At 41.9% G+C, this 27,396-nt stretch overlaps 1 protein-coding gene across 1 annotated transcript in view; it reads left to right on the top strand.

Moving 5' to 3' along the window:
• KLHL35 (kelch like family member 35) overlaps positions 1 to 24,029 on the top strand; it is a 34,475-nt gene extending 10,446 nt beyond the window's left edge. The window contains exons 2-6 of the mRNA XM_078656244.1: positions 4,492 to 4,676; positions 8,566 to 8,684; positions 13,393 to 13,581; positions 17,344 to 17,532; positions 22,539 to 24,029. Of these exons, the coding sequence (XP_078512370.1) occupies positions 4,492 to 4,676; positions 8,566 to 8,684; positions 13,393 to 13,581; positions 17,344 to 17,532; positions 22,539 to 22,727 (871 nt within the window). The 3' untranslated portion in view covers positions 22,728 to 24,029. The remainder of the gene's footprint in view (positions 1 to 4,491; positions 4,677 to 8,565; positions 8,685 to 13,392; positions 13,582 to 17,343; positions 17,533 to 22,538) is intronic.
• The last annotated feature ends 3,367 nt before the right edge of the window (positions 24,030 to 27,396 follow it).

Here is a 27,396-nt window from a genome sequence, read left to right as displayed (position 1 = left end):
ACATTTCTATGTTTATTTTATAGGATTCCTTTTGCCTAAACATTATTCCCTTTATGTTTTAATTGTCCTGAGCCATGTATATAGTTTGTTACATCTACCAGCACCTCTTGCAGGTTTACAACTTGAGCCTTGGTGTTCGACTAAAATGATATCACAGGGTGGCGTAGAGTATTTGGGCCCTACACTTGGACAATTGGACAATATGGATGTACAGCTATATTTAAATGAAGCCTTTAGCTTTTGTACTAATTCTGCCTGGAATATGGCTTCCTCACAAATGTATTACTTTGTTATGTTTAAAGATGTTATCTGGTTTTCAAATCAAATTCCAAGAAAACAGAAGACAATAAATCACTCAGTCCAAGATACATGCACAATATAAAAATACTTGTCTTGAATAGAACTGAGTGGAATGGAAACAAAAAGTTATACCAAACCCTCTAAATCCAATGGGACAGAGTATACTGACCAACTAGTAAATAATATCCTCCTTTTTAGAAGGATGGACCAAAAATGACTAGATATCAATACCTAAAAGTTGTTTCTTATAAATATTTTGTTTAGCTATGTATTACACATAACTCATATATTCATATATATAAAAAATATGCAATTTATTGTGTTCAATAAAAAACAACTGCCCACACGTCTTTAAGGAAAGCATTGCAGCTACAAGGAGGTTTGGGGCCAAAGATTAGCAATGATTGTTAACATGGACCTGCTTTGGCAAATTTAATTGGTGACACCATGGTGGTGATGAAAATAGTGAACTTCGAATTGGGGAGGGATGAGGTTTGGCAATAAATCAAGGAGCAATCAAGAACATGTTTTAAACTGTATGTAACCTAATTCCTAAGCATTCATGCCAATGTGTTGAGGACAAATTAATTTTAATGAACAGTAACACGCTGCTAAGTGTAGAAAAAAGGATTCTGTGTCAGAGTCCCCTGGTATTGGTCTGGAGTTGGTACAACAGCTTTCAATAAGGAGAAACTTAAGAGCACTTTCGGTATGAAATCAGTGTTATATTATGTCCTGAAGAAAGTGGGATAAATCTATGGATCAGCTGAAGCACTGCATGGCTGCTGACTCTCATCAGCAATGAAAAAGTGTATACATTGTGAAATGTTGTGATGCATTTTATTATGTTGGGAGTTTTAAATTTGTGAATTAATGGAATAATGTGTTTTATGTTACATAAAATGTCAATTTGCAAGAAGTTTTTTTACACTGTATGCGTTTGATGTATCTGAGTACACGAGGTATTTGTAATCACAGTGAAACTGAGCTTTTTAAGAAATAACTTTTATATATTGTTATCTGATCGTTTTTGGTCCTAGGTTCTCAAAGGATAATATCTTTTATACATTAAACAAAAAGTTCAATACTATTGGCGAGCGTAATTTAACCATGGGTCAAGTCAAAATGAAGTTACTCACATGCCTATAGCAAAATATGTCTATTTCAGAAAAAGCACTATATCTAAGTATTAAAGATGAAACTATGCACTGGTAGATACTGTTGTAGTTCCACCGTCATTGGGCTAACTGATTGCTTGAGCCATAGATTCCAGCTTATACAGAATTATGCAACCAGGCTTGTACTGAGACTGAAGATAAGAGACCACATAACTCCATCTCTGGAATCCCAAAAGTGGCTGCCAGTGAAAGTACACATTCTCTTTCGGTGCCTGTATTTAGTACATAAAATTATCGTTTTACCAACTTGCTCAACTTTGAGTGCTCATTTGTATGTGTATCTGCTGTCATGGGTGCTTACCTCAGATAATAAACGTCTTCCTTCTATTTCCAAAGTTCACTGCCAAACCTTTGGTAGTCGTGCTTTCTCAGTGTAGCTATGCAGGAATGAGATTTGCAAACAGATCAGCGATAATCGGAAATTCAGGGAAAACTTAAAAACTTGCCTGTTTACAAGATACTTATATTTCTCCTTTCATTTTAAATGTTTTGGTTAATTTGTCTTTGTAGGCTAGAGGTAATTCTCCTGGGCCATGGTACCCATTTGGTACTGAACGAAGGCCTTTATGAAACCTCAAACTAAGCTAAACTAAACTGAGCTGGGTGGCAACAGCAATTAAGTGACCGGAGTGCCTGCCGGAAGTAGCTAAATAGTCATACACTTAGAGGGATCTGAAGGTCCTAACCTTGGGGTTTTCAAGAGAGAAGAACATGTTGACCCTTTGAACTCCATGGAAGCAATGCCCAACTCAAGTGGATGCTTAAGAATAGTGGTCACAACTTTGCCTGTAATAATTTCACTTCTTAGGTTGCGATGGCCTTAGAGTAGTATGGCATCACCTAAAGTTCTGTGGGTGAGATTTAAGGGTGTTGATTTAAGAGCCTGATTTCTGTGGAGCTTTTCAAGATGATGGTGATGTCATTCTCAATGCTCAGGACTTTCTTTATGAAAACCTTATTCATAACATGTGTATTTCTAAAGCACACATATCACCCAGCTAGGGTCTCAAGGCACTGAATAACATATGTTTATTGTTACCCAACTCAGTGGTACTCATTTTATCGACCCCACATGAATTACCCGCTGGGATTTGAACCTGTGACCATGAGGCCTACAAAGGCCTCTACAGTGGATGCATTAGTCCACTAAGCCACCAGACCTGGAATTCAGTGAAGGTTTTTATTATAATATGAATTACATTTTTATGTATCGGATGTTATTGTTACTGGGGCTTGTGCGTTGATCTCAATTTTCAATTCACTGTATTTCTTTTTTTTAGTGAAAAGTGCATTATAGAGGGGGTGCGGGTGATAATTCAGGTCAGTTTGCCCTCTCTTTTTTGAGATCACAGTTTTGAGGAAGTAGTAGCTTTGCATGGGGACATTAAGGTTGAGGTTGAAGCACACACAGATAATCTAGATTTGCTACTTGGTCTGGTGCTTCTCTTAGAATAGTATTGTGAGGTGTACTATCAGTGGAGAGTAGTTGAGTTGGGTGTCTTCCTTATGGCACTAGTTCTGAAAATAATTCTGCTATAACCTTTCCTTTATCCCACTGTAAAAGCAACAAAATAATATTGAAGCCATCTTGTAGCAGGTACACAGCAGAGACAGCTTGTAAATTCCATTGTTTTCTCTGGGTTCCATGAAGGTTAGCAGTATGTACAGGTTTACAGCTGGACCACATCCACCCTCCTCATCATTTATGTACTGAAACTAATAGATAGGCAAGCTTGCTTTGCTCATCTCTTCTACAGTTGTTCTTACAATGGACATTCTTTAGTAAACGTGTATTCAATAGATACTGTATAACATAACTGGTGCTAGACAAGCAGGTTCAATATTCTGAAATACTCTTCAAAACCACCATGAAAAGATACTACTAGGGCCTCATTTATGTGTTTTGCTGTAGGGTAGCGCAGCAGGCCTTCCTTCTGCGCTGCCTTACATAAAAAAGGGAAGGAATGCCCCATATTTATGAGATATGGCGCATTCCTATCCTTTTCCCCTGCGCCGGTGCCATGCCGTGAGCCAACGCAGGCACCTTTGCACCATGGTGCAAGGGTGCCTTTGTTGCGGGGCTGATTGTTTTTGTGCAGGAAGCGAAACCTTCCTGCACAAATACAATCACAGGAGGCTTTTTCCTCTTTCTGTGTGTACTTCAGAATGCAGTACACACAAAAAAAGGAAAAACTAGGAGAAATAAAGATATTTCTGCTCGTTGTGCCTCCCTTACGCCTCCCCTGGGGAGGTGTACGTTTTTGCCGCTACCTCAGATTTACGATTTTTCATAAAGCTGGAGCAGTGTCAAAATGCCATGGATGTTGCTGGGAACGCCCCCAGCAACACCCATTGCATGCCCCTTTAAATCTGTGTTAAAGGGGACAATATTTATGAGGCAGCATTAAGCCACAAAAAGTGTCTTAGTGCTGCCTCGTAAATATGGAGCAGGCTCCTGTGCCACAGAACGTCACAAAAAGTGATGTTCCGACGGCGCAAGGGCCCTCATGCCCCAACCTTTTCCAGGAGACGTTTCCAGCTAAGTAGAAGGGTTAAAAATTAAGCTGTGGAATTATGGCTGGCAGAGTAGGGGATAGGAAGATAAGATGGTTGCTGGGCGTGGGGGTGTTAACTGCAATACCATTAAGGAGGGAGAGGATTTTTGACCCTGAGAATGGTGTAGATAAGATCAAGGGAATCAAGAGAATGGGTCTTCATGGACTACTTTTTATTTTGTTCTCCCAGGATGATACTGACTGGATTGTTGGTGCCTTCTAACTCAGCAGGGGCACAAATGAAAGTAATACCTTCACATCTGTAAAAGAAAAATATGATTTAAATGCAAAAAGAATTGCAGCAGTTGAAAATGATTGAAAAAAAATGGAGTAATAATATTAGGAACATAATAATGTATGGTCGCTATCCCTCCTATTTGTAATTTAAGTTTTGAACAGAAGAGTTTGTGATTGCCCTTCCTTTTTTTGTAAAATTTAAATAGAGTTTTTCCTTTCAGGTTCATGGATTTAGCGGAGGTCATCGTAGTCATAGGTGGTTGCGATAAGAAGGGGCTTCTGAAACTCCCCTTTACAGATCGATACCATCCAAAGACCAAGGAGTGGATGGCACTTGCGAGTGTGCCCGGATACACCAAGTCTGAGTTTGCCGCCTGTACCCTGAAGAATGATATATATGTCTCAGGTAAGAGTGGCGGCCTCCATGTCGTTCTCATTTTTCTCACTGGTGACACCCTAAAGTGAAGCAGCATCAAATGTATGATGACAACTAATGCTGCCAGATTTTGAAGTATAAATCAGAGCAAGTTTATGTGTACTGTCTGGGTGTATAATGATGATGTATGTGAGAAACTGGATTATTGGTTGAGAGGGGTGTTAACTCTGCTCAAGCAACAGCCATAATCCCTGTCAGGATGAACCACTAAAGTCACTAAATTAACCTGTGCTCAACACTCTGATAACGTGGCGGAAAGCAGTCAGACTTAACTTAAAGGCAATATGTAAAGTTTTCTGCAGGACACAAACAGCGATAAAGAACGAATACAACAGAAGAAATAATCCACACTGATTTAGAACAATAGAATACATTTTAATAAATTATTTGACACCAAAATGACAAAAATCCGATCGGTAGAGCTGGAGCTATGAATTTTTAACAAAAAGAGGGTGGGCGCACACTGCCTCACATGTCAGCACTCAGTTCGCCTCAATGCATCATGGTAAATGCAGTGCATGATAACACTTATTTTAGTGACAATCTTTAGCTTTTCACCCTTGTTGGTGCAACCAGTGCTGTGGATCTCTAGACATGTGTTTCAGGATACTTGTCCTTCTTCAGTAGAGAGCATCACATTGTTTTGCGGGGCTGGAAATGCTGCGCAAGTCTTCTCAGGTGTCTGTTCCAGTCACTGGGTGCAGGTGCATCAGCCAGAGCTCGTCAACTCATTAGCTCAAGGGAGCCTTTTCAAACAGAAGGAGGGTGGGATGACACTGCCTCCTATCTTAGCACTCAGATGATCCCAATGCATCATGGTACTTGCAGTGCATGATAACATTTACTTCAGTGACAGTCTTTAGTTTTTCACTCTATTTGGTGCAGCCAGTACTGTGTACTATCTCTAAACATGTTTCTGGATAGTTGTCCTTCTTCAGTAGGGAGCAGCACATTGTTTTGGGGGTGCTGGAAATATAGCCCAAAGTCTTCTCAATCCTCTATCAATGTGCTTTGTGAATCTGAACGTGAGAGAGTGGTCTGAGAACAGGAAACAAAACTCAAAATGAGGATAAAAGAAAATTAAAAAATATATAACCAATTTTTAGGGTTCCGGTTGATTAAGTAAAATCCAACAGGAAGTACTACAACCTAATATAAATGTTCTGCTCTACATGTCCCTTTTCCTCTGTTCTTTTGTATTTAAAATGTTGTAAATTACATCATTGTTGTTTTGTTGTGTTGTCATTCCATTTCTACAATGATTCCTACCTTTGGTGAGGTGCAGAATCGCATTTGTTGGAGCAGTATGCTTCCCTATTGGAGTGCATTGGTGGAAGAGTATGTATTTGGTTTGTGAGCTACATAGCCAGTGCACGATGTTGTGTGTGGCGACCAAAGTTGTGCTCAGTATGTTTGTTTTTGTCTACTTATGTGTCACTCTAAAGTGACAAGAAGGATGAGTAGCCATCAATTGCTAGTGTGTGAATGCAAGGGAAGTGCATAGTGGCCTAGATGTTGTTGGTGCTGGTGGTACTACTGTTGTGTGTGTTTAGCAGATGCTGCTCTCCCCTACCACAAATAGCATATTTAAAGGGCTTAATACTTGTTTTAGTCTTCAAGTTATATTCCGTCCCACAATCCTGGCTTGCTTCACCGACAAATGTCTCTTTAAAAAAAAATAAATCTAATGGATTGGCAAATAAATATGAACATCAATTCACCAAAAGGGCAGGAGTAGCGGCTGTGACATCACACGCCATTTGATCTTTTTATTCACTGAAGCACAAATGCTTAATCATCCATACTTGTTGCCTTCATGGAAAATTCTGGCTGTTTAGATCCTTCCCAGCATGGTTTCAGGAGGGAACATAGCACCGAGTCTGCCCTCACCATAGTACTGGATAATATCCGTATGTGTGTGGATAGGGGACAGACCTCCCTCCTGATCCTATTAGATCTTACAGCCGCCTTCGATACCCTTTCTCCCTCAGTCTTAACATCTCGTCTGAGGGAGATTGGGATTCAGGGGGAGGCACTAGCTCTTCTTACCTCTTTCCTCGATCAACGAGAGCAAAGAGTGAAGCTGGGTTCCTTTCTATCTCCATCCCTGTCTGTGCAATGTGGGGTCCCTCAAGGGTCGGCGCTAAGTCCGACCCTTTTCAACATCTATGTGACCCCCCTTGCCAGACTAATTAGATCTTTTGGGATGGAGGTAGTCTCCTATGCGGATGACACCCAGATCCTCGTCTCTCTCTCCCAGCCAGCTTCTCAGACAGCCTCCAATTTTAGATCTTGTATGGAGGCTGTCAGACAGTGGATGATTCACAATTCGCTAAAGCTGAATGGGGAGAAGACGGAGGTGATGGTGTTCGGGGATAAGGAGGAGGTATGGTCAGCCGATTGGTGGCCAGACTCACTGGGAGCATGCCCGGTCCCTGCTGCATCTGCTAAAAACCTTGGGGTAGTGATTGATCCCACCCTCAGTATGTGCCAGCAGGTTAATAGGACCATCTCTACCTGTTGGGGTATTCTCCGCATACTGAGGAAGATCAGGCACTATCTCTCGCAGCAGGCTAGGAAACAACTGGCAGTTGCTCTAGTAGGCTCTCGTCTGGACTACTGCAATGCGCTGTATGCGGGATTGAATAAAAATCTGCTGCAGCGCTTGCAGGTGGTCCAGAACGCAGCGGCAAGGTTTGCTCTGGATTTACCTCGAGGTGCCTCAGCCACCCTGGCCAGAAAACAACTTCACTGGCTCCCTTTGGAAGATCGTATCGTGTTCAAGGTGTTGTGCTTTATTTATAAGGCCCTAGCTAAAAACAGCTTTATAGGAATTGGATCTATCCTGTCGCGCTATAGTCCTTGCAGGACTTTACGCTCCTCAAGTAAGGCCTTTTTATCAGTTCCGCGCATTCGAAAAGCGAGATGGGGTGGTAAAGCTTTTTCCGCCTTGGCACCTAAGTGGTGGAATGCCCTTCCGGGGGAACTGAGGTCGCTCCCTACCCTGCAGTTATTTAGAAAGGCTTTGAAGACCCGTCTTTTTGTGCGCGCATACTTGTAACTTGATTTGCCACTTTTTTGATCTGTTTGGTTAGGCGCCTTGACACCTCAGGGTTTTAGTTGCGCGTTATAAATTAATTTCATTTCATTTCATTTTCATTTCATTTCATTTCATACATGATCACAAATACATATGCACTCTCTCACAAACACACACTCTCACATGCATGCCTGCACACAACGTACATTTAAAAGCATATGTTACTTACCTCAGCTGCCAGGGAAGTTACATTCCACCTAATTGTTCTCCGTTTGTTAGCACACTAAAACATTGACAAAAAACAAGGATATTGGCGACCCAACCAATGTCCTTTAGGACGAGCTGCCCCAGTGTTTCCGGCACTGATGTTGCCACGTCTGAGTCTAAGGGTCGCAAATGCAGTTCCAGGAGTCGCAAGAGGCAAGGCAGGGGTCACAGGTGCGACCCCTGGTGACCGCTAAATAACGTCGATGGTGGCAAACAGATATGTCACAATAAAGTTTTTTCCCACCTTGCATGCCTCTCTGACAGATATCTTTCTTTTTGTTTTTAAAATGTCACAAACTTATTGTTGAGGCTAAATAGTTTTTTTTAATACAGGATTTTTTGCAAAATAACATCTCTCTGGTGCCTTTATATCAGAAATGTACATAACACTCTTCCTTTTCTTTTTTCAATTTAGTATTAATTCTGTTCCATTGAAATGTCCGTCAAGTTTTGAATATTGCTTGTATGTTGTTAACTGAGGACAGAAGGAAAAGTCGGACAACTGACTTTTTAATCTTTACCTGTTATGTCCTCCAACCTGTTGATTTACAGGAGGCCACATAAACAGCCGCGACGTGTGGATGTTCAGCTCTCAGCTCAAAGTGTGGATAAAGGTCGCCTCTTTGCACAAAGGAAGGTGGAGACACAAAATGGTGAACCTCCATGGCAAGGTTGGTAGTTTATTTTTAGATTCTAATAAAAATGGTTATGACGTAGAGATATATATGGTTCGTAAATACTATTCAACTGACTTTGGATTGACGTTGTTGTTTGTAAGATTAAAGTCAATGACCAGAACTTTCAAAGTCTACCAACACACGAGATATATCTCATAATTTTCAACTTTAAGAAGACCATATTTTATCAAAATAGCACAAATTGACAATAAGCAACTATCGGGTCATCCTCATCATCAAAGTATCTTTATTAGACTGAAGCCATAAAAGCATGACATCACAAGAAAGTACAAAGAATTAACATTTCAGCAAAGATATAGGTTCCATCAATAGGAGATAAAGAGCTCATATGCAGTTCTTTGTGCATGTATGTCAGAGGTTGATAAAATTCATATTATTTCCGTGATAAGCGAGAAAAGACATAGAAGTAGCATTTCGGCAAAGGCATAGGCTTCATCAATAGGAGATAAAGTGCTCATGTCAGTTCGTAATGCATATATATCGCAGGTTGTTAAGATTCATATTGTTTTCTAATAGTAAAAGCCATTCTTATAAAATTTGATAATGCATAACAAATATTTGGCGATCCTAGACTCTACAAAAACAAAAGCCCAACTTTACAGTGTCTCAGGTTTGTATTTTGCAAATTGGGGGCCAAAAAGGGAAGCCTCAGAGCTGAGTACAAGGTGCAAAACAGTATAAGGTGACTATTAAATGTGTAGAAAAATTGTCACAGAAACACGTTGAGATGTCATGGTGCCAAATCCCTAATAAAGGGAAAGAAAAATTAAAATCCAGTGTGCATAACCTAAAAAATGTAACATAATAACTTTGAGTGGGATTTATAATCCATTCTAAGTAGGGATCCATGCTCCTTGTTGTTGACACTGTTGAATATTTAACTATCGACTTCTTGGAATGGGCCCTTCCTAGACTTGAGTTTATACAAAGGTCCAAATTGTATTGTTTAACCAATTCGTTATGGTTTAGGTTTGATTTTAAGGGAGTTTTTGTATAAATCTGAGAGGCCCATAGTCTCTTAAGTTTCCCTCAGATAGGAGAGCCAGGGAATAAGGTCTGCCCTATCAAGTGATAGACAATCAGTAATGCAAGTTCTTACAATATCAGCCTTCGGGGTTCCCCAACATTTGATCCACAATAGCAGTGGTGCAAGCCCGATCAAGTCCTCCAGATAATGCATTGCAGATTCCTCATGGCATATGAGTGGACAGTGTACAGTTATATAAACTCAGCATTTCTGTGATCGGTTTATTCTTTAGCCTATGTACAAATCTGAAAATGGGCTCAATGTTTCTGTTAAAGTGCTGAGTTCAGAGGTTAGTAATGCGGTCCAGCTGAAAACGATGCTAAAAAGAATACCTAAGTTAAAAGATTCTACCTCCTATCAGGTAACTTCAAAAGGTAATTAAATAAAATATTCTTTAATTCAAACTATTGATTGGGTTTTTATGACACAGATCAAAAGACAGTGTAACATTTTGAATGCCTTGGTCAGCAACCCATTTTCCCTCTTAGGGAGAATACTTAAATCCAGCATTGGAGACAAACAAAATCAGTGGTACTTGCCAGTAATATTCATTATTCGAGGTGCAGGCCGTCCTCATTAGTGACCTTAACCACAAGACCAGCAGTACAATTGCCCCCAGTCTAATGCATGCTTCTTGTTTTTTTAGAATTTCTACTTCCAAATTCTTGGCCATACTCCTTTTTGTCTGTTTGAGGCCATGGCTATTATTCCTTACTACCCATAACTCTTTGCACTGTCCATGCGCAGACTGGAGCCCGCAAAGCCGAGGCTAGCAGCATGCTGGGGTATAAGCTGTGAGGGTTCTTGAAACATAATGAAGAGGACATGGACTCAGAGCGATGAAGATTACTGGTAAGGAACAAGTGCATTACCGCCTTGATTCCTCTTCCGGGACACAGGTCTAGTCATGTGAGGATATACCAAGCAAAATCCAAGCCTGCAGACAGTCAAGCTACTGAAAACCAGAGGAAAACATGGCAATTGACACAGAGCTACAAGAACAATGTAGGCTGAACACCACAGGAGGGCTGGACTGGGAACCCAAAGCAGCCCAGGCAATTTTCTCAGACCAGCCCCTGGGGAAGCATGGGAGGCTGGAAATGCCTGCTTGTTGCTTTTGTTACTGGGGGCTGATATTAAAGCACCAGTGCAACACTGACCCTCAGTAATAAAACTGTCCCCCACTGCTGTAAAACTGGCCCCCACCCTTCCAGCCTCTCAGGGAAACACCTGATGCTCGGAACTGCCAGTCCGGCCCTGCACCACTGTATGGAGGAGGGAACCCAACCTCGAACCCAGGAATTAGCAGAAGGGGCACCTGCAGCAAGGTTTCAGCTACCTAGGAAAACTACAGGCACTTAGAAAGTCAGCATTACCCAGGGTACCATAACTGGTGGGTGGACCCATCGAAAGGATGCATAACCAACGTCCAGTGCACCCAGTAAACAGAAACAAGTGAAAAACGACTGCCAAAATGCATATCACAACCTCATTTCTTGGCCAGGTGGCAACATACTAGGAACAAATAACATTGCACCTCAAAGACAACCGCAAACCAGAGCTCTGCAGGTTTCAAACACACCAGAAACTAACAGCAACTGCAAAGCAGTTTGCTAGACCATGAAGAACAGAGACCACAGCATCATTCCACAAGAAGCTGTCAATGAAAAAAAAGACCAGAAGAAGCCCAAGCCAAAAGAGCATGGGTCAGCACAAGAAAGAGATATCCAACGACAGAGGCATGGATGGAGTGAGCCAGTCAGAGGACAACGGAAGCTCAGAAGAACCATGGGATTCATCACATGAACTCAAAACTAGAAGACGCACAAACAACTATTTGCAATGACTGAGCTAACTCATAAAACAGGGAGTGTTGCTGGAGTTCTAGAGGAATGACCTACAAAGGGGAGAGGAGGGCAGCCTACAGAATCCAGCCTCCAGAAGAACACAGGTCTCCAAAAGTGGCACAGTCAACAAAGCCCATACAAATTCATAGTCAGATGGAAATAAAAAGGAGAGGTTGGTGGCCTTTCAGGCTGTAACCCCTGCCTGCTGGACCAAGCCAGACACCAGAGAGAAGACCACCTAAAGGCCTGTCTGAACAATGTGAAAGTGCAGCAAGAGGTTGAAGCTGCCACAGGACAGAAAGGCCAACATCCAAGGGAAATGCCCAGTGGAAGAAAGCAACCACCCCATAAGAGAAGGAGTGTTGAAGCAGAATCAGATCCCCACCATGCAAGCCCGCGCAGAAGAGCCACCAGAGCCCAGGGCCTCATGCAGGGAGGTCCGGCCCAGAGAGGGACAGGGACACAGCAGAACACAGAGGCCCGGAGCTGGTCCATGCACAACCCGGAAGCATTCAATTCTGCAATACCAAGGCCAGCCTACCCATGGTGAGACAAACGTGCATGGGCTAGAAACTCAAGATCTCATCAAGGCCTCTCAAAGGGAAGCAGAGGCCACAAAAGTAGCCCACAAATAGGTCAGTGGCACCCCTGTCACAAAGGAAGGTGAGTTGAATTCAGATACAGGCACCAGGACACACCACCCTGCTCAAGAGAGGTCCACCCTGTGGACCCGCAAGTCTGGAACAGACAATAAAGAAGGGACAGAAGTGGACAATCCAGCACACAAAAGTCCAGAACAAAAGTAAGAGACAGGGCATGCCAAATAAAAGAACCTGCAACCCAGCGGAAACTACTAACTACAGCAACCTTGCAACAGATGCAATGGTTGTGTAAGAAAACTATTGGCGTTTTGTTTACAACCCACAACCACAAGTCCCTTGTCCAGCTGTGAAGCCAGATAAGACCATTAAGACTGGACAACCCAAGTAACCAATACACGCTAATCAAGCAAAGACCCTGGAAGGATGGAACGCAGAGACAGAAGTCCAGGGAATTAAATACTTTATGAATGGGACACTTTCCATTGGAGTCACAGGCTCACTACCCACTGTGTCAACCAGCAACTCACCGGCCTAAAATCCCGGGGGCCTGGTCAACCACTACAGAAACTCTAACCTCTATCTGGATTGGGTACCTTAAAATGTAACCAGTAAGTTCTTCGGGACAGGAAAAGGGATAGGGAGGTACCAGGATACAGGCTCAGAGCTGAAGATGTCGAGGATAGGAGCTGAGTAGGAATATTCAGCACATTGATAGCAATTTCTTGAACACAAAGGTGAATGCAGGTAAGGGTGAACACAAGGCGGGTAAGGAAGAGAGAGGCAAGGGAACCAGGAAAGAACAGATGTGTGTCAGGGGAAACAAGGAACCGGAAAGAGAGAAAACAATAAATTGCAATGGCGCAAGATTGGGTACGAACTGAAACAACTGGGATATGCTGTCAGGCACCTTCTCAGTGCCTATGTGAGTTTTATGTAGCAGCTCCACCCCTATCACCCTGGCATTCCAATGTGTAACCTGGAAACGAGAATCATGTAGTTTTACAAACTAATTTCCTTCTCTCTGTCTTCCACATTTTCCATGCCTGGCCTTCCTTCCTTTTCCTGACAATTTATTGCACAAAACACTATGTTGAATTATTCCTTCTAAAAATCACAAGTGCCTCATGAATTCATTGCAAAGGGCCAAGAAAATAATTATCCACAAATTTCATATATTCACAACTGATTTGCTCCCTCTCTTACAGCTCTATGCTGTCGGAGGCTTTGATGGCTTCCACAGGTTGTCCACGGTGGAGTGCTACGACTCGTTCTCCAACAGCTGGACGTTTATCGACGCCATGTTGGAAGCTGTGAGTTCAGCAGCCATCACGCCCTGCATGAACAAGCTCTATGTGATTGGAGGAGCAATGGATGATTACGCCAATACAGACAAGGTATGGACAGGCAGAGCAAAAGTGTACGGTATGATTATAGAATGTGAAGTACTTTTCTTGCATTTACTTCCAGGAACAGCTAGCATTATCCTTGACAGTTTGCTTCTCAGATTTAGATATGTGTGGTTATGTTTTTGTCATGTGATCTTGCATTGTTGGTTGATATTCTGTGTCGTATTGGTGAATGTTTCCATAACTTGCACACATACAGCATGCATGTGTTCATGTACGCAAGCACATGCTACTACGAAAGTATAATCAGGGCCCCTGGAATTATGTGATTGTGCGACAGCGCCAATTTTCGCACAATTATAGATTTGCCGCATGCTGCATCATTTGGTGCATAATCTTCAAATTAAAAATAAATGTATTTCGAGCTCAAACGGTTCAAAAGTTACTAAAAAGGCAGGGATACGTGTTGTCACACAGTGAAAGATCCTTTGCAAAGCTGGACTGGTCACTTTACGGTAGCTTATTCCTATTTTTGGGTGTTAAACTGGTACTACTGACGTGCAACCAATGTCCATACATTGTTAACAAGTTCAAAAATGACAAAATAATGAAGTAATACGGTTAGAAAATAGGTTATATTATGCTGCATTATTTGCTTTTTCTTGCTGCATAAATAGCTCAACCCTGCCACAGGATTTGACTCTCTCACACGGCATAATTCCAGTGGCCCTGAGTTGACACATATGTATTTTCTACACCCCTCACAAACAATAATTTTTTTAACTTTAATTTGCTAAATATTTAATCCAAAATTCCGCCCTAAACAAAATCAGTCCCAAAATATTAAACACAACAGTTGATATGCAGTGAAAGTAGTCCTGGAGTTGTTTCTTGAGAATGGCCACTAAGTAAAGAGTTGTCCAAGTGTTGGAAACTCATTTGTCAGTTTGTGGGACTCAGAGGGTAAAATAACCGAAATGGAAGGAGGTAAAGATAAAATCGGAACACAAAAAAGGAGAATAGACAAACCCCATGAGCCTGCAAGTGAAACAAGAGAAAATGTTAATAGTGTGGATATATATTTCTTTTAAAACTAGCAATCCCTTAGGAATAGAAATTAAAAGACCGCTTAGACCTTAAGATGGGAGAAAAACATTTACACTGAAGTATGAAAAAAGATAAGATTTTTGTAAAATTGCAGGAAGGAATCAAACAAGGAAAGAAAAATGACATGAACTTTGAATAAAAAATAAATACATATATTTACAGATTGCTTCACTAAATAGTAGACAATCTATTTTTAATCCACACTACCTCAAAAGTTAGATGGACTGGCCTCTGGTTTTCCCTTCTATCTTATCGCAAGTCAACACAAAAATATTTTAACACAACACTTCCCAGTATGTAAGCCTGGTCTCTCTGAAAATACCAATATATATCACCCCTATACCACTTCACAAACACTAACTAAGAACCCCAAAATCTGATGGATGCAGAGTGCACTGCACAGACTCATGATCCGAAGAAAGCAGTATATATCTGTGTATCTCTTGTATTGCCTTGTCTAAACCCAAAACAGAGGCTCGGGTATTCTTTGGATCTTAGAACGCCCATATACATGTGAATCAGTTAACTCCAAACGTTGTGGCTCAGGAAAAATATGGACTGACCACTTCAACATCATTGCAGAGAATTAAAGTAGGTGGATGAGCCACTGAAAGTTCAGGCCAACCTTGAACAAGATGCTTGGATCCCTCTGTTTCAGATCTAGACCCTGTGGGACCCTCGAGCCAAAAACAAGCAAAGCATATGAGTGGTTTCCACTGTCCATCATCTTATCTCAGTCAGGAAGCACCCCCGCCGCTCCAGCAGCACAGGAAGGGCTTTGTTTATATTGCAGAAGGGCTGATAGTGAAGACCTTGCAAAGTGCTGTGGAAGTGCTTGGAGTGGCTGAGATGCTAATGATTTTGTCACAAGCTGTTTCACAGCACTCAGCACTATCTTCATGGTCATCCCATCTAAACGGCCACACCCAGCAAAGGGGGAATAAAAATGCAAAGTCCACACAATTTGCTCGCTGTGTGAAAGTCTGCAGGCAGTTCAGCTCTGCGTTTCACTAGGATCACGTAAACTCCCCAGACTCTTCCAGGTGTTGCTCCTCTCCTTAAATCGGTCTCTTTGTTAAGCCAAGGGAAGCAGCTAATATCAGCATTGAAACAGAGTGCCTAGCCTTCCCTTAACTTTGCAATTATTCTAGAACTACTTATTGTTTTAAATCTATTTAACATGTAATATCTGAATTTATTTAACACAGTGTATGTGTAGCTCCTAAAACAAGAAATACACCGGGTTAAACTTTGATACAAAATGAGAAAGAGAAGAGATATTCATCAAGAAACCTGAGCTCAATCCTGGTGTCCCCCCTTGTCTACGTTGTGTGATCCTAGGCATTTACCCCATTTATTTGTGCCTCCTTTTCCTTTAAAATCACATTTGAGAATACATCTGTTCCAGATGTGCACTGTTCAAAAGTCTCCTGTATATGTTTTAATATGCTAAAATGGTGCTCCGGTTTATAATTTCAATTTAGTCCACACATAAGGTACACATGGCAGCTGACTTGGCCCTTGGTTTACTAATGGCATTATTGACAGGTTCGTGGGTGGCATTAGTGTACCTAAAATCATGTTTAGAAACGATCACTTCTAATAAATACCACCCAATGCAGTGATACAATCTATTTGACTAAAGTGAAACGCTTCATTGCACCAACCCACTCCAAGGTAATTCCCCTCTTCCCTCTCCCATCACCCATTCATCCTTTAGGCCCCAAATATCTCATGGTTCCTAACATTTTTCATAAAATGTATTTGTTCGGAGGGCTTGGAAGCAGCTATTTGCTAGCTGATCGCCCAAAGGTGTAAAAAGCGCCTTTGTGCACCTAAAATAATATATATTTTTAATTTGCCAATCCAAATGGATTTTGCCGTTTGAATCAGTTAATGAAAAAGAAAGCATCTGCATCATTTCTGAGCCACATGCATGCATGGTGACGCATGCAAGGTGACGCATGCACGTGCATATCTCACATGCACTTGCCTAGGAAACGAGGAGGCCACCAGCAGTATTCGCAGCTGTATTTTATTAATTTCTTTCATAGTTTTGTCGGTGCTGTATCGGATCGTCAAAATGCATTGGCAATTCTAACAAGCCTGAAAAGCAAGACCTATTGACATTGCCCTCCCTTTTTCTTCCATTCATCTGCCACAACAGATTTTATTAATACCATAACACTGCAGACTCTGAATTGGAGCACAAACGTGTATCTCTAAAGAACTGGATGACAAAAAGTGAACCCCAAGGTCTGTAGGGGTCTGACACTGGTATGGTAATGAAATGGTGTGATTATCTTAACGGTGGTTTGTTTCTAGACCTAGTGGGTATGCTATCAAGCAGTCTGTATTCTATCAGTGCTTGTTTTTTGTCTGCTGTTGGCAGATAGTCACAGGTATAGGATTTGCTACCTTGATTTGACATAAACGTGATATTTTCTTGTTTAAAGAAAAGTAAGTGTTTTCACTTTCTACCTGTCTTCGATGATTACCTGCATATAGCCAGAAATCTCCATATATATTCTGTTTAAAAGAAATTTAAAAGTCACCTTAAAATTCCTGAGAAGTTGTGTTTTGCTGGTTTTGAGGATAAACACTGAACGAATTGTCAAGGTTCTAGAAGAAGAAAGGTAAACTAAGCTTCAACAATGCATTTCTTGAATACATGAACATGTGGCATGTGCTTCATCCCTCCAGGTCCAGTGCTATGACCCAGAAGAAGGCACGTGGACATTAGTCTCCTCAACACCATTCTGCCAGCGATGCGTTAATGCTGTGACTTTGGACAACACCATTTATGTCATCGGTGGACTCTTGATGAACATCTTCAGCTACAACCCCAGCCAGAACATTTGGATGGAAGTTGCAGCTCTCCCTGGACCTCTGGTAAGATGTTGAATTGACCTGGCGTTTTGTAGTATATTCGTGTGAGTATAATATTGGGCCAACAACCTTTCCAGGAGTACTTTAAAAAACCCGATGCATGCCCAAAGCTAATCGCCATCTTCACGTCTCATGGAATACAGTTGCTAAAATTAACAGATTCAAGTAAAGTCAGAAGCAGCCTTCAGAAGAACTTAAATGTGCACCCAAAGCTGTGTGGCATTGTTTTAGAACACAAACTGCTCACTACACCTCCACAATCTCAGATCATCCCGAGATTAACAACTATGTCATGAAAACAGAACGACAACTTTGTTAGATTTTGTGTGTACAAGAAGCACAACTTGTACACGAAGCACAACTAACTTGGGAATGTGTATTACTCCAGCATAAAGGCCAATGGAAAATATCTGATGTTTATAAAATAATTGAAAGCAGCCTGTCAACAGATATTCAGCATCACAAGATGAATAAACAACAATCCAGTTGCTACAACTTTCAGATTGCAATCTTCAGACCATGAACTTGACTTCCCCATGCCAAACTTCTGCCCTCACCTTCACGAAGTATAAATTAGATGAAGATGGGGAGAGACTGGGCCAGCTCCTGCTCCTCAAATCACAGCCGTCCCCACAGTTATCATGCCACAATATTATGTTGTGCAATTGTATTTCTACCTGATTCTAACCATAGCAATTATGGCCCTGGAAGGTTGAGAAGAAGTGGTGAACATAGCCAACTGTGAACTGCTAGAAGCCTTCCCTCCTGGGCCTCAGAATATTTTGGGAATTTGGAAGATCTATGTGACAGACCTAGGTGTGCCCTTAGGGATCACCTTGAACCATCTTCCTCAGGAGTGCCCACAACCTCCCTCTGGACATGGTAGAATTCTTCAGATTTTCTTGGTTGTGCTGCTCATTGTTGGTAGGCCCAGTGGAATCTAATGAATACCACCATGTTTATGGAGAATGCATTAAGGTGTAACACAACCCTTAGCATTACATATGTCCTCATGGCTGTCCCTGCACCGAAGTTGCTGCACATGCATGTCAGTGCAATGATCCTTCTGAAGGGAGTGGACCGCCACAGTAGACCACCCAAAGGCACTAATCTTACAAGCTCTAAAGCCATGCTGATTGCTGCTTTGCTAAAGCCTGTCACTGCATGCCCGACTTACAACTTACAGACTTACAAGTTGGCTTTCCATGCATGGTCTCTGTTAGAAGCGTGAAGAAAGTGGGAGCATTTTGCTTGGGAGGAGGTGTATGTTAGATTTATTGGTTGATGTTCTATGTTCTGTAAGATGACTGCATTGTCTCATTGAGTTCATGTGTCGATGTGACTAAAGTTACGTAAATGTGCTGAATAGCAAGTGAACGCACAAACTATTACTATGTAAAGAGTATTGAATGATAAATGTGCACCAGCCTGTGCAAGATGTGAGTCACTGAGGAATTTAGTATTTTCCCTTGTGAGCAGGCGAGTTTTAATGATTTGATTTGGGATCTGAGATGTCTTCAATAACCACAGGAAGCTGCCTGTTTGTTTTTAGGTTTATAGACAAACGATGTCTGTCCATGGTTTATAGATGAACAAACCACTGCTTTATTTGTAAAAAAAATAATAATACCAAATATAAGTTAGAGACCAAGGTTTTGGAAGGCTGCAGCAACACCTACCCATTGGCATCAGTGTTCTTGACTACTTCTACTGAACCGGCTACCCACTGCAAATGCCTTTGATTCCAGCTCAATCCTTCCTGTAAGTGGGTGATCTTGTGGGACATAGTCCAAAGCAGCGGTTCTTAACCCCAAGTGGATCCATTTTCCAAGCCAGGAGGCATCTGTTCCTGGGGCAGTGGTTCAAACAAGGCATCGCCTGTGCAGCAGGACCAAGGCTAATTTTGATATGGCTAGCTTATATCTGTGTTTGTCATGGTAGTCACAAAGGTGATAGCCTAGATTGCTGTCCCAGGGTAATTACCAATGGCTAAATTTAATTCAAACAATAAACACATCACCTTTTTATTGTCCTCAATGCAATGTCCTAAGTATAATTGGCATGTCCACATATGAGTCCTTTCCTCACTGTACCTTCGGACTCAAGGTGCACACTGCTGACAAGGCCTAATGGGCTGAAACCGATCTGCATTCTCGTTCAGAGGGGATCCGGCCTGGCCGTTCGGGCTGGACTGCTCCTATTGGAGCAGGACCAAAGCTGATTTGCATATGGTTGGTGCAAAAAGAGTGATGGTGGCCCAGAGAAACTACCAGTGGCAGAGATTAATTGAAGCAATCCTCCCACCACACTGTTGTTGTGGAAATCCGTATTGTGCCACTAACCTTAATCCTTGCCTTAGGCCAATCCGTAGACCTTACCGCAACCCTAAACCAAAGAGCTCAAACCACAACTTTAATCCCGACCTTAACCTGAAATTTAAAATTAAATTTAAGCCTAACACCAAACCTAAACCCCGCCCTAAGCCTCCTCATACATCTAGCCTTACATTCTAATAACCCTATCTTTAACCCTAATCCTATAACATCAACCCTAATCTGAACCCTAAATGTAAGTGTAAACTGAAATACAGGCTAAGCGCTAAAAACAGCACAAACATAACCGCAACATTTAACTTTAAGGGCCCCATTACATTGTCAGTCGGACCGCAACCGACCGGTCGTCAGTTTTGGTCCGACCAATATCTGCCCCTGTGGTCCGACCACCGCATTACAATGCGGCAGTCGGAAGCAGCAGGTGGAGAAATTAACAGCAGCTGTTCCGAAGGGCTCAAGGAACCCGTCAGCCCAGTGGTTGAAATGTATTCCCTGCAATAAGGGTGGTCCCTGTTCAGGCACCACCGTAGGGATTACGATGTCCCTTTTGGTCTGCCTTTCTATTGCGGTCCGACCGCCTGGGGAGCTCCTGTGGTGCCCCCCTGAACATCCTTGCACCGTGTGGCAGGTACCATGCGGTGCCTACCACGTGTGCAGGAATGTTTAAAAAGTGCATGTTTACTATTGCTGCTTGTGGTGCAGCCTGCAATACAAGCCGTAATAGTAGACATACACTTTACGACCACCATGAAGGGGGATGCATCATAATTCGGAATGCGGGTCCTCCTGTCCTATTTTTGAGACCATGCCGGTCAGATGCTCGTCAGACCTACATGATGGGGCCCTCTATGTTTAAACAGCTTTAAACTTAACCCAAGCCCAAATTTGAAAATCTCATAACCCTAATCCCTGTTTCTCAATATTAGCTTTGCTTGATGATTGAAGTGTTCTGAGCATTGAAATTCACATTCCAAGGGTCTTTGGAGTAGGAGTTGTTTGTTAAACTTGATAGTATTGGACCCTGGAAAAGATTTCACATGCAGCATTCATTTTATATTTTGCAGCAGGCCCCATTGCTACAGGGTGAATGCCTGAATACCGAAGATGGTCCCTAAGTGCGGACTTTCAGTATTTCTAAGAACTATTTTTCATTTCACTACTTTTGAGGGGACACAAATATGCACTGTTGATTAGCATCAAGTGGTGCCAGACGCTCATCATCAGGTGTGCATGCACTTGGGCTAAAGAAGTGTGGCACACTACCTGTGCCTTATTACATTCTTTCATACAGTGGTGGCCTGTTTATGGTGTTCCCGGTGTGAGAGGGCAGGCACAAAGGAGTAATCACTGATCTCTAAATTCCTGTGGCCTATGATCACCACAGTCCCTGACATGTGATTGGCATGTTGTGTCACTTCTAGTTGTTATGGTGGAAACAGAAGTGACTGCTTCATACCTGATAAGAGGACTAGGGAATGCCGCTAGTCAATCTATTTCATGGTGTGTTGTTCCTGGAGTGGTTCCTTTTCCCCAATGTGGTCTTTATTGGTGCCAGATCCTGACTGTTTCTGGAACTCTTCTACTTCCTGTTGGTGTTGACCCCTGAGTCCTTTGATGTGCATGCCTCTTTGTGCCCTTGGCTGTTTGAGTTATCTGAAAATTGAGACCAATGGATGGCTTCCTCATTGAATTTCTTAAAGGAGTCCACTTGTCCTCAATTTATTGCAGCCAAACTAGCCAAAGTGTTTAGGTGAGCACATTTACATTTAGTTTGATTTTGGTTCATAAATGTGTATAGTCGAGGAATTTATATGATCTCTGATATACTTGGTGACGTTACCAAGCTTTAGTCATCTTATGTGTATTCCTTTCCTAACAATGGGGTTGCATCCAAGTTATTATTCTGTATAACTCTTCACACATCTCATCTGAAAGTTACCAGCTGGTACTATGCCTGTCTCAGATACACATTCCAGATTACTACCTATCACCTTGCCCCAGTCTCCATTTTGCATCTTCATCATGCACTATAATGTACACACCACACAGTGCATCAACATGGTTTGTTCACACTCGGGCTACATAGTGGTTGTGTTTCATGGCTGAGTTTTCCCTGTTTCCCGGGTGAAAACCTGCCTGTGGAGAACACAATGCCAGAGCCCCTTCTTGTCATTGAGATGTGTATCAACGGGTTAGAGTCCCACACAAGTCCAGAAGTGGAAACATTTACAGGTTTCCATCTCCCTGGACAAGTGCCAAGCAGTGTTATAGGCACCCCCATCCTACAAGATTTGTCTAGGACAATGTAAATCACATTTGGGGGCATAAATATTTTCAAAATCTGCCCTATTCTTCAAGTCTGGGCATGTGCTTGTTCTCTCCCAGTCACTTTCTAATGATCCAGAATCAAGATACTGACATGGAATCGAATGCACGTGCAGCCAGGCAACGTGGACTTATATGCTACGATCAAGCATCTTCGATCGTTATATGTTTCGATCATGTCAGTTCGATGATACCAGGTAGACTAGTTTTCACAAACATTGAAAAGAGTAGGCTACCTTTAGAAAAATCCACAGCTCTATAAATTTGTTTCAGAATGAAATACCTGTGATTTGTGTAATAAATACAGTGATGTTTGGGCAGCCAATAATTATGACCTCTTCTTGCTTGCAGGAAAGTTCTGGTGTGACAGTGTGTGGTGGTAAAATCTACATCCTTGGTGGAAGAGATGAGAATGGCGAAGGCACTGACATGGCTTTCACCTTCGATCCTGCAGTCGGGAAGCTTGAAGACGAGCCGCCACTGCAGCGCTGTATCAGCTACCACGGATGCGTGACTATCCTCCAGAGTCCCGGGCGGTGACCACTCCCACGGTGCTGTCACTTGATCAGACCTACTGTTTACAACTGTGCCATATGTTTCTAAGAAGGGCCATTGCCCCTGTTTCCTTCCAGCTGTAGAAGGTTGAACAAAGACCAGCAAGTTTTAGTGCAGTCAGCACATCCATGACAAAAGAGACTTTGGGCTTTTATATATTTTTTATTTCTTAGGAAATTAGAACTACAAACTTTAGGTTCAATCAGGGAAATTCAATTCCAGTTCTGTATCAGAGCAACTCGTTGTACTGACCTACTACTAGACAGGTAATTTGATTGGTTTTGACTTTGTGTTTGAACTCTCCACATGCAATCACCTCTCAAAAGTTTGAATTTCTGTTTCATCCTGGAAATGTATGTGGTGTTGAGGAAATCTTGTTTCCTCCCTGAGCTGCAGCTCAAGAGAAGTCCATACATGTAATTTGGGGTCTGGAATCCAATACTGTGCAATGCTTGGCGATCCCTTTACATAGTTGTGTGACATCTGGAAATAGTTTCATTATCTTTAGACAAGCTTTGATTCTGCCCCTGACTTCTCTCGTGGTCCTGATGTGTGTATGACAGAGCACTGAGGATTCGCCCACGAACTCAGGTCAGAGGTCTTCTGGACATCAGGCAGTAAGACATCGTGGGGTGGCTACATGGGCGTAGCGGGGAGGGAATACTGGACTTTTTAAAAAATTCTTATAAAAAAGCTGAAAAAGTTCACAACATTGTTGCAAAGGAGCAAAGATTATATCTTGTTTTAAAAAGTAAGTTTTTATTGGAATTTCCTTGAAATTAGATGGAAGATTAGTCGATTGTGTGCTTTCTTAGATTTCATCATTCATTCATTTCTATTCAGTGTTACTGATAATGTCAGCTAGATATGCTACAGTATTTAATAATACATGGTGTACATGGAGCCACAATATCCAGGGTCTTAGATATTTGCCTCTGAAGCTAGGTGGGAATTGGGGTGGATGTCAAGTTTTATGAACGCCCTGACAAAATATATTTTGCTGTTTGGCTGCTCTCTCCCCACTATCATCAGTCCTTTTATTTTGCTACTTCCTTGGAGTCTATTGCCTTCATGTTTTCACTAGTGCTGGCACTCAAAGGCAGCTGCCTTTTTCTTGCCTTAATGTGACATCAAACACCGTTCATACCACTGGCTCTGGTACGCCGTTCAATACCACTATACATAGCTGCATTGAAACCCTCATGTAGAATGACTTTCATTAATGTGTACCCTTCTGTTAAAGCTGTTTGTTATTATAGATGTAGCCATGACTTCCCCACTGAATGAATCAGTATTATGATTCACTACTAGCCAATCGAAGCATCTTTCACATGTGCTAAAGCAACTATTATAGCTAGTGAATCAAGAGTCCAAGATTCCAATTCCAGGGTAGTAAGTCAGGGATACTAATGGAACAAAATGTTGTGATTCGCAAAGCTTTTATCTGTTTTAACCCGTTGGCCGCTGCTGTCGGCCAACGGCCGTCGCGAGCACTACCTCGGTAGTGATGCCACGTTCGTTGGCCGACGTGGCCCCGCCCGCTCAATAGAACGTTCCGCACTGGTGCGGAACGTTCAGAGCAGCCAACGGGTTAAGCACAGAAAAAATCACAATACTCTTTAACATGTTTTGCTCTTGGAAATACATGAGCAAGTCACATCTAAGACTGGAGTAAGACACAACGATTCTGAGAAAGTGCTTTGTGAATAAGATCTGGAACATCAGGTGTAATTGATGCCCAATACAGGAGTAGAACACATCATCACATAGAATAGGCTTTGTGAATTGAGCCCACGGTGTCAGGGATGTGCAGAGCCTGTGATTAAAACATAAGATGACAGAAATAGTTTGGTACTCGCTGTAGCAGCACTGGCCTCCTAGACGGTTCATCACAGCACACCTGCTGATCTTCAGAATAAGGGAGCTCCAAGGATGTGTCTCAACTTCTCCTCATTTGACAATGTAAGAGACTGGACATTACATCAAGTGGTGTAAATAAGCATCTTCTGTCACGTAGACGTGATACTCAAGGTTAGTTTGAGCAACTCTTTATAAAAACACGAAGCTTGTGTAACTTCGAACACTTCTGCATCATGCAGTAGAACAGAGGGTCTATGGGCCTGACTTACCTAAAATGTTTCTATGAGTGAAGAAAGATCAGGGAACATACATAAAATCACACCTTTACATGAAAATCTCAGTTCTACTCAGTAGTCAAAATATTCAATTGTTATGTAGAATACACACTAGTTATAAACACATAACAAAAATGTGTAGGTCAATCAATGAAGCATTGCTCAGCATTTTCTTCTAATGTATTTACTGTTGAAAGCCAAGATGTTATGCAGCCAAGTGACCAATGGCCCACTCTTCTGATAAAAGTTAAGCTGGCATTGTGTCAATTAGGCGAGATAGTGGAGAGAGATGAATCTTTAACAGTCTAAAATTTGCTACCAAAAGATTACTCCTATGTTTGGGTCAAATTTCTCAACTAAATCTGTGCCAGTGGTACATTTATTTGAGTACCTAAAGTATATGCAATGAGAATTTTCACCAGGTAGGATAAAAAAAGCCCAAGGAGAAACCCTTTTCCCTACTAACACAAGTCACGTGGGAGGGATGACCTCTTCCAGTCCTGTTCCTTGAAATTGGTTTACTCCTTTGGCATTCATACTTACAGGTGTGTGTGCTTCCGTAGTGGTCTCCTACTTGTAAGAGATGTGCGCATACTGCAACATTTGCGAGTGTGTTGGTGATTTTCTACTTTTTATTGCAGACTTTGATGCTTTGACAATGGGACCCAAAGAGAATACTTCTTCCTAGTCTGGAAAGTTTACCTTTCAGTCTATCACCGGTTCAATGGCTGTTGAAGCTAAATCACTCCATGAGACTGGGTTCCTACATTAGGAAAGATCACAAAAAAAGCTAGTGCAATATCTGGTACATGACCTTGCCAGTAAATCTGATGTTACATTAGCATTTATAATGGGATTCCACTGTATTGTTTGTATTGTGCTTGAAATGACACAAATCAGTCCCTGCTGCTCTGAGGTTCTTCCTTAGTTTCCAAATGTCAATCTTGTGGAACTCCCTGTGTCATGCCTGATATGTTAATACCTTGCTTCTGTAGTTCTCTGTATCTCAGGAATGCAAGCCACCTATAGTTATCCTGAATTAATGCTGATGTTGGAGAGGGGAGGAAAAGAAGGGATTCCCAGTGCTCTTACTGATGCTCCTTATGCTTTGCTGGTGGAACCCATGTTTTATCTCCTATCTAGGGGTGTACTAAGTTGTGGAATGCTATCATGATAAACATTCCTCTTAAGACTGACTAATTGCAGACTACGAAAGTTCAAATTAACTTCTGGCATGAGTCTTTTGGGCTTTCTCTTAATTGTAGCTGTTAACCCGTTGAATGATGATGGGCCACTCCCAGAAGCTTTCTATGTAACCTGTTCCCCTCATTCATAAATTTTTTGATATAGTGCTCTTTAGAGCCCTGTGTAGTCCTTTTCCACAATATATTGATTAGTAAACTCTTCACTCAGTCCTTCACTCCTTCACAATATCTTTCTCTCACTCACGCAGTTCTTTGAGATGCTGTTCTTTGCCCCTCCCATTCCTGAGTCCACTGTATAAATCTACATATTTTGTCTTACAGTCACTCGCTCATTCGAGACTGTGATTTTTTAGGTCTCGTTTGACAGAGCCGCTGTCTGCAGGACATTGTGTCACCAATTCTTCAAGCAAGCAATTGCAAATTCAATACTAATTCGCCTTTGTCACACTCAATTCTCCACTAAGCTGACAACGACTCATCATACATACAGCCCCCATTCTATGATATTCACGCATATTCAAGTCATTGATACCCCCCCCACTGGGGAGGAAAAACATTTTATGTAATGTTAGATCCCTCTCGAAACACACCGCAGAGGTCTGGGAGATTATCTCTTCCAAACAACCTGAGGTGTGTTATATCACAGAAACGTGGCTCAAACCGCACTGCACTCCGGCTATAACTCTTGCTATTCCTTGCAATTATAAAATACTGAGATTAGACCGCCCTTTGAAAACTGGTGGTGGAATTGCGGTTGTCTATAAAGAAGAACTGAGAGTCACGATTTTAGAGGAACTTAGCTCCCCAGACATTGAAATTATGGTCTTTAAAATACAGACATCTCCTAAAGAACACTATAGAGGCGCTTTAGTTTATAGGCCACCTGGTCCTTACAGGAATTTTACTAACAACTTACTTGAATTACTCGCTCCTTATATCAACAATGACAGTGAGTTTACATTAGTTGGAGACTTTAATGTCCACATTGAGAAACCAGACTGTAACGAGGCACAATCTTTAATAACAGACCTATCATCTTTAGGTTTGATATTGAGAAACAGTGGACCCACCCATCAGGCAGGTCATACTTTAGATCTAATCTTCTCTAATGTCCAGCCTGTATTATGCCCGCCTGCCACTCAGGTGAGCTGGACTGACCATTTCATTGTGGAATTTATTACCCCCTTTCAGGCACTCAACCTCTCACACCCCAGCATCCTACCTTGTATCCGTAGACAGTGGCATAAAGTCACTCATTCTACTTTTAGAGAAAATTTTAATCCTCCTGTCCTACGACCCTCGGATGATATTGAA

The sequence above is a fragment of the Lissotriton helveticus genome, chromosome 8 (assembly GCF_964261635.1).
Source record: "Lissotriton helveticus chromosome 8, aLisHel1.1, whole genome shotgun sequence".
Taxonomy (NCBI): Eukaryota; Metazoa; Chordata; class Amphibia; order Caudata; family Salamandridae; genus Lissotriton; species Lissotriton helveticus.
This window is presented reverse-complemented; position numbering and strand designations above follow the sequence as displayed.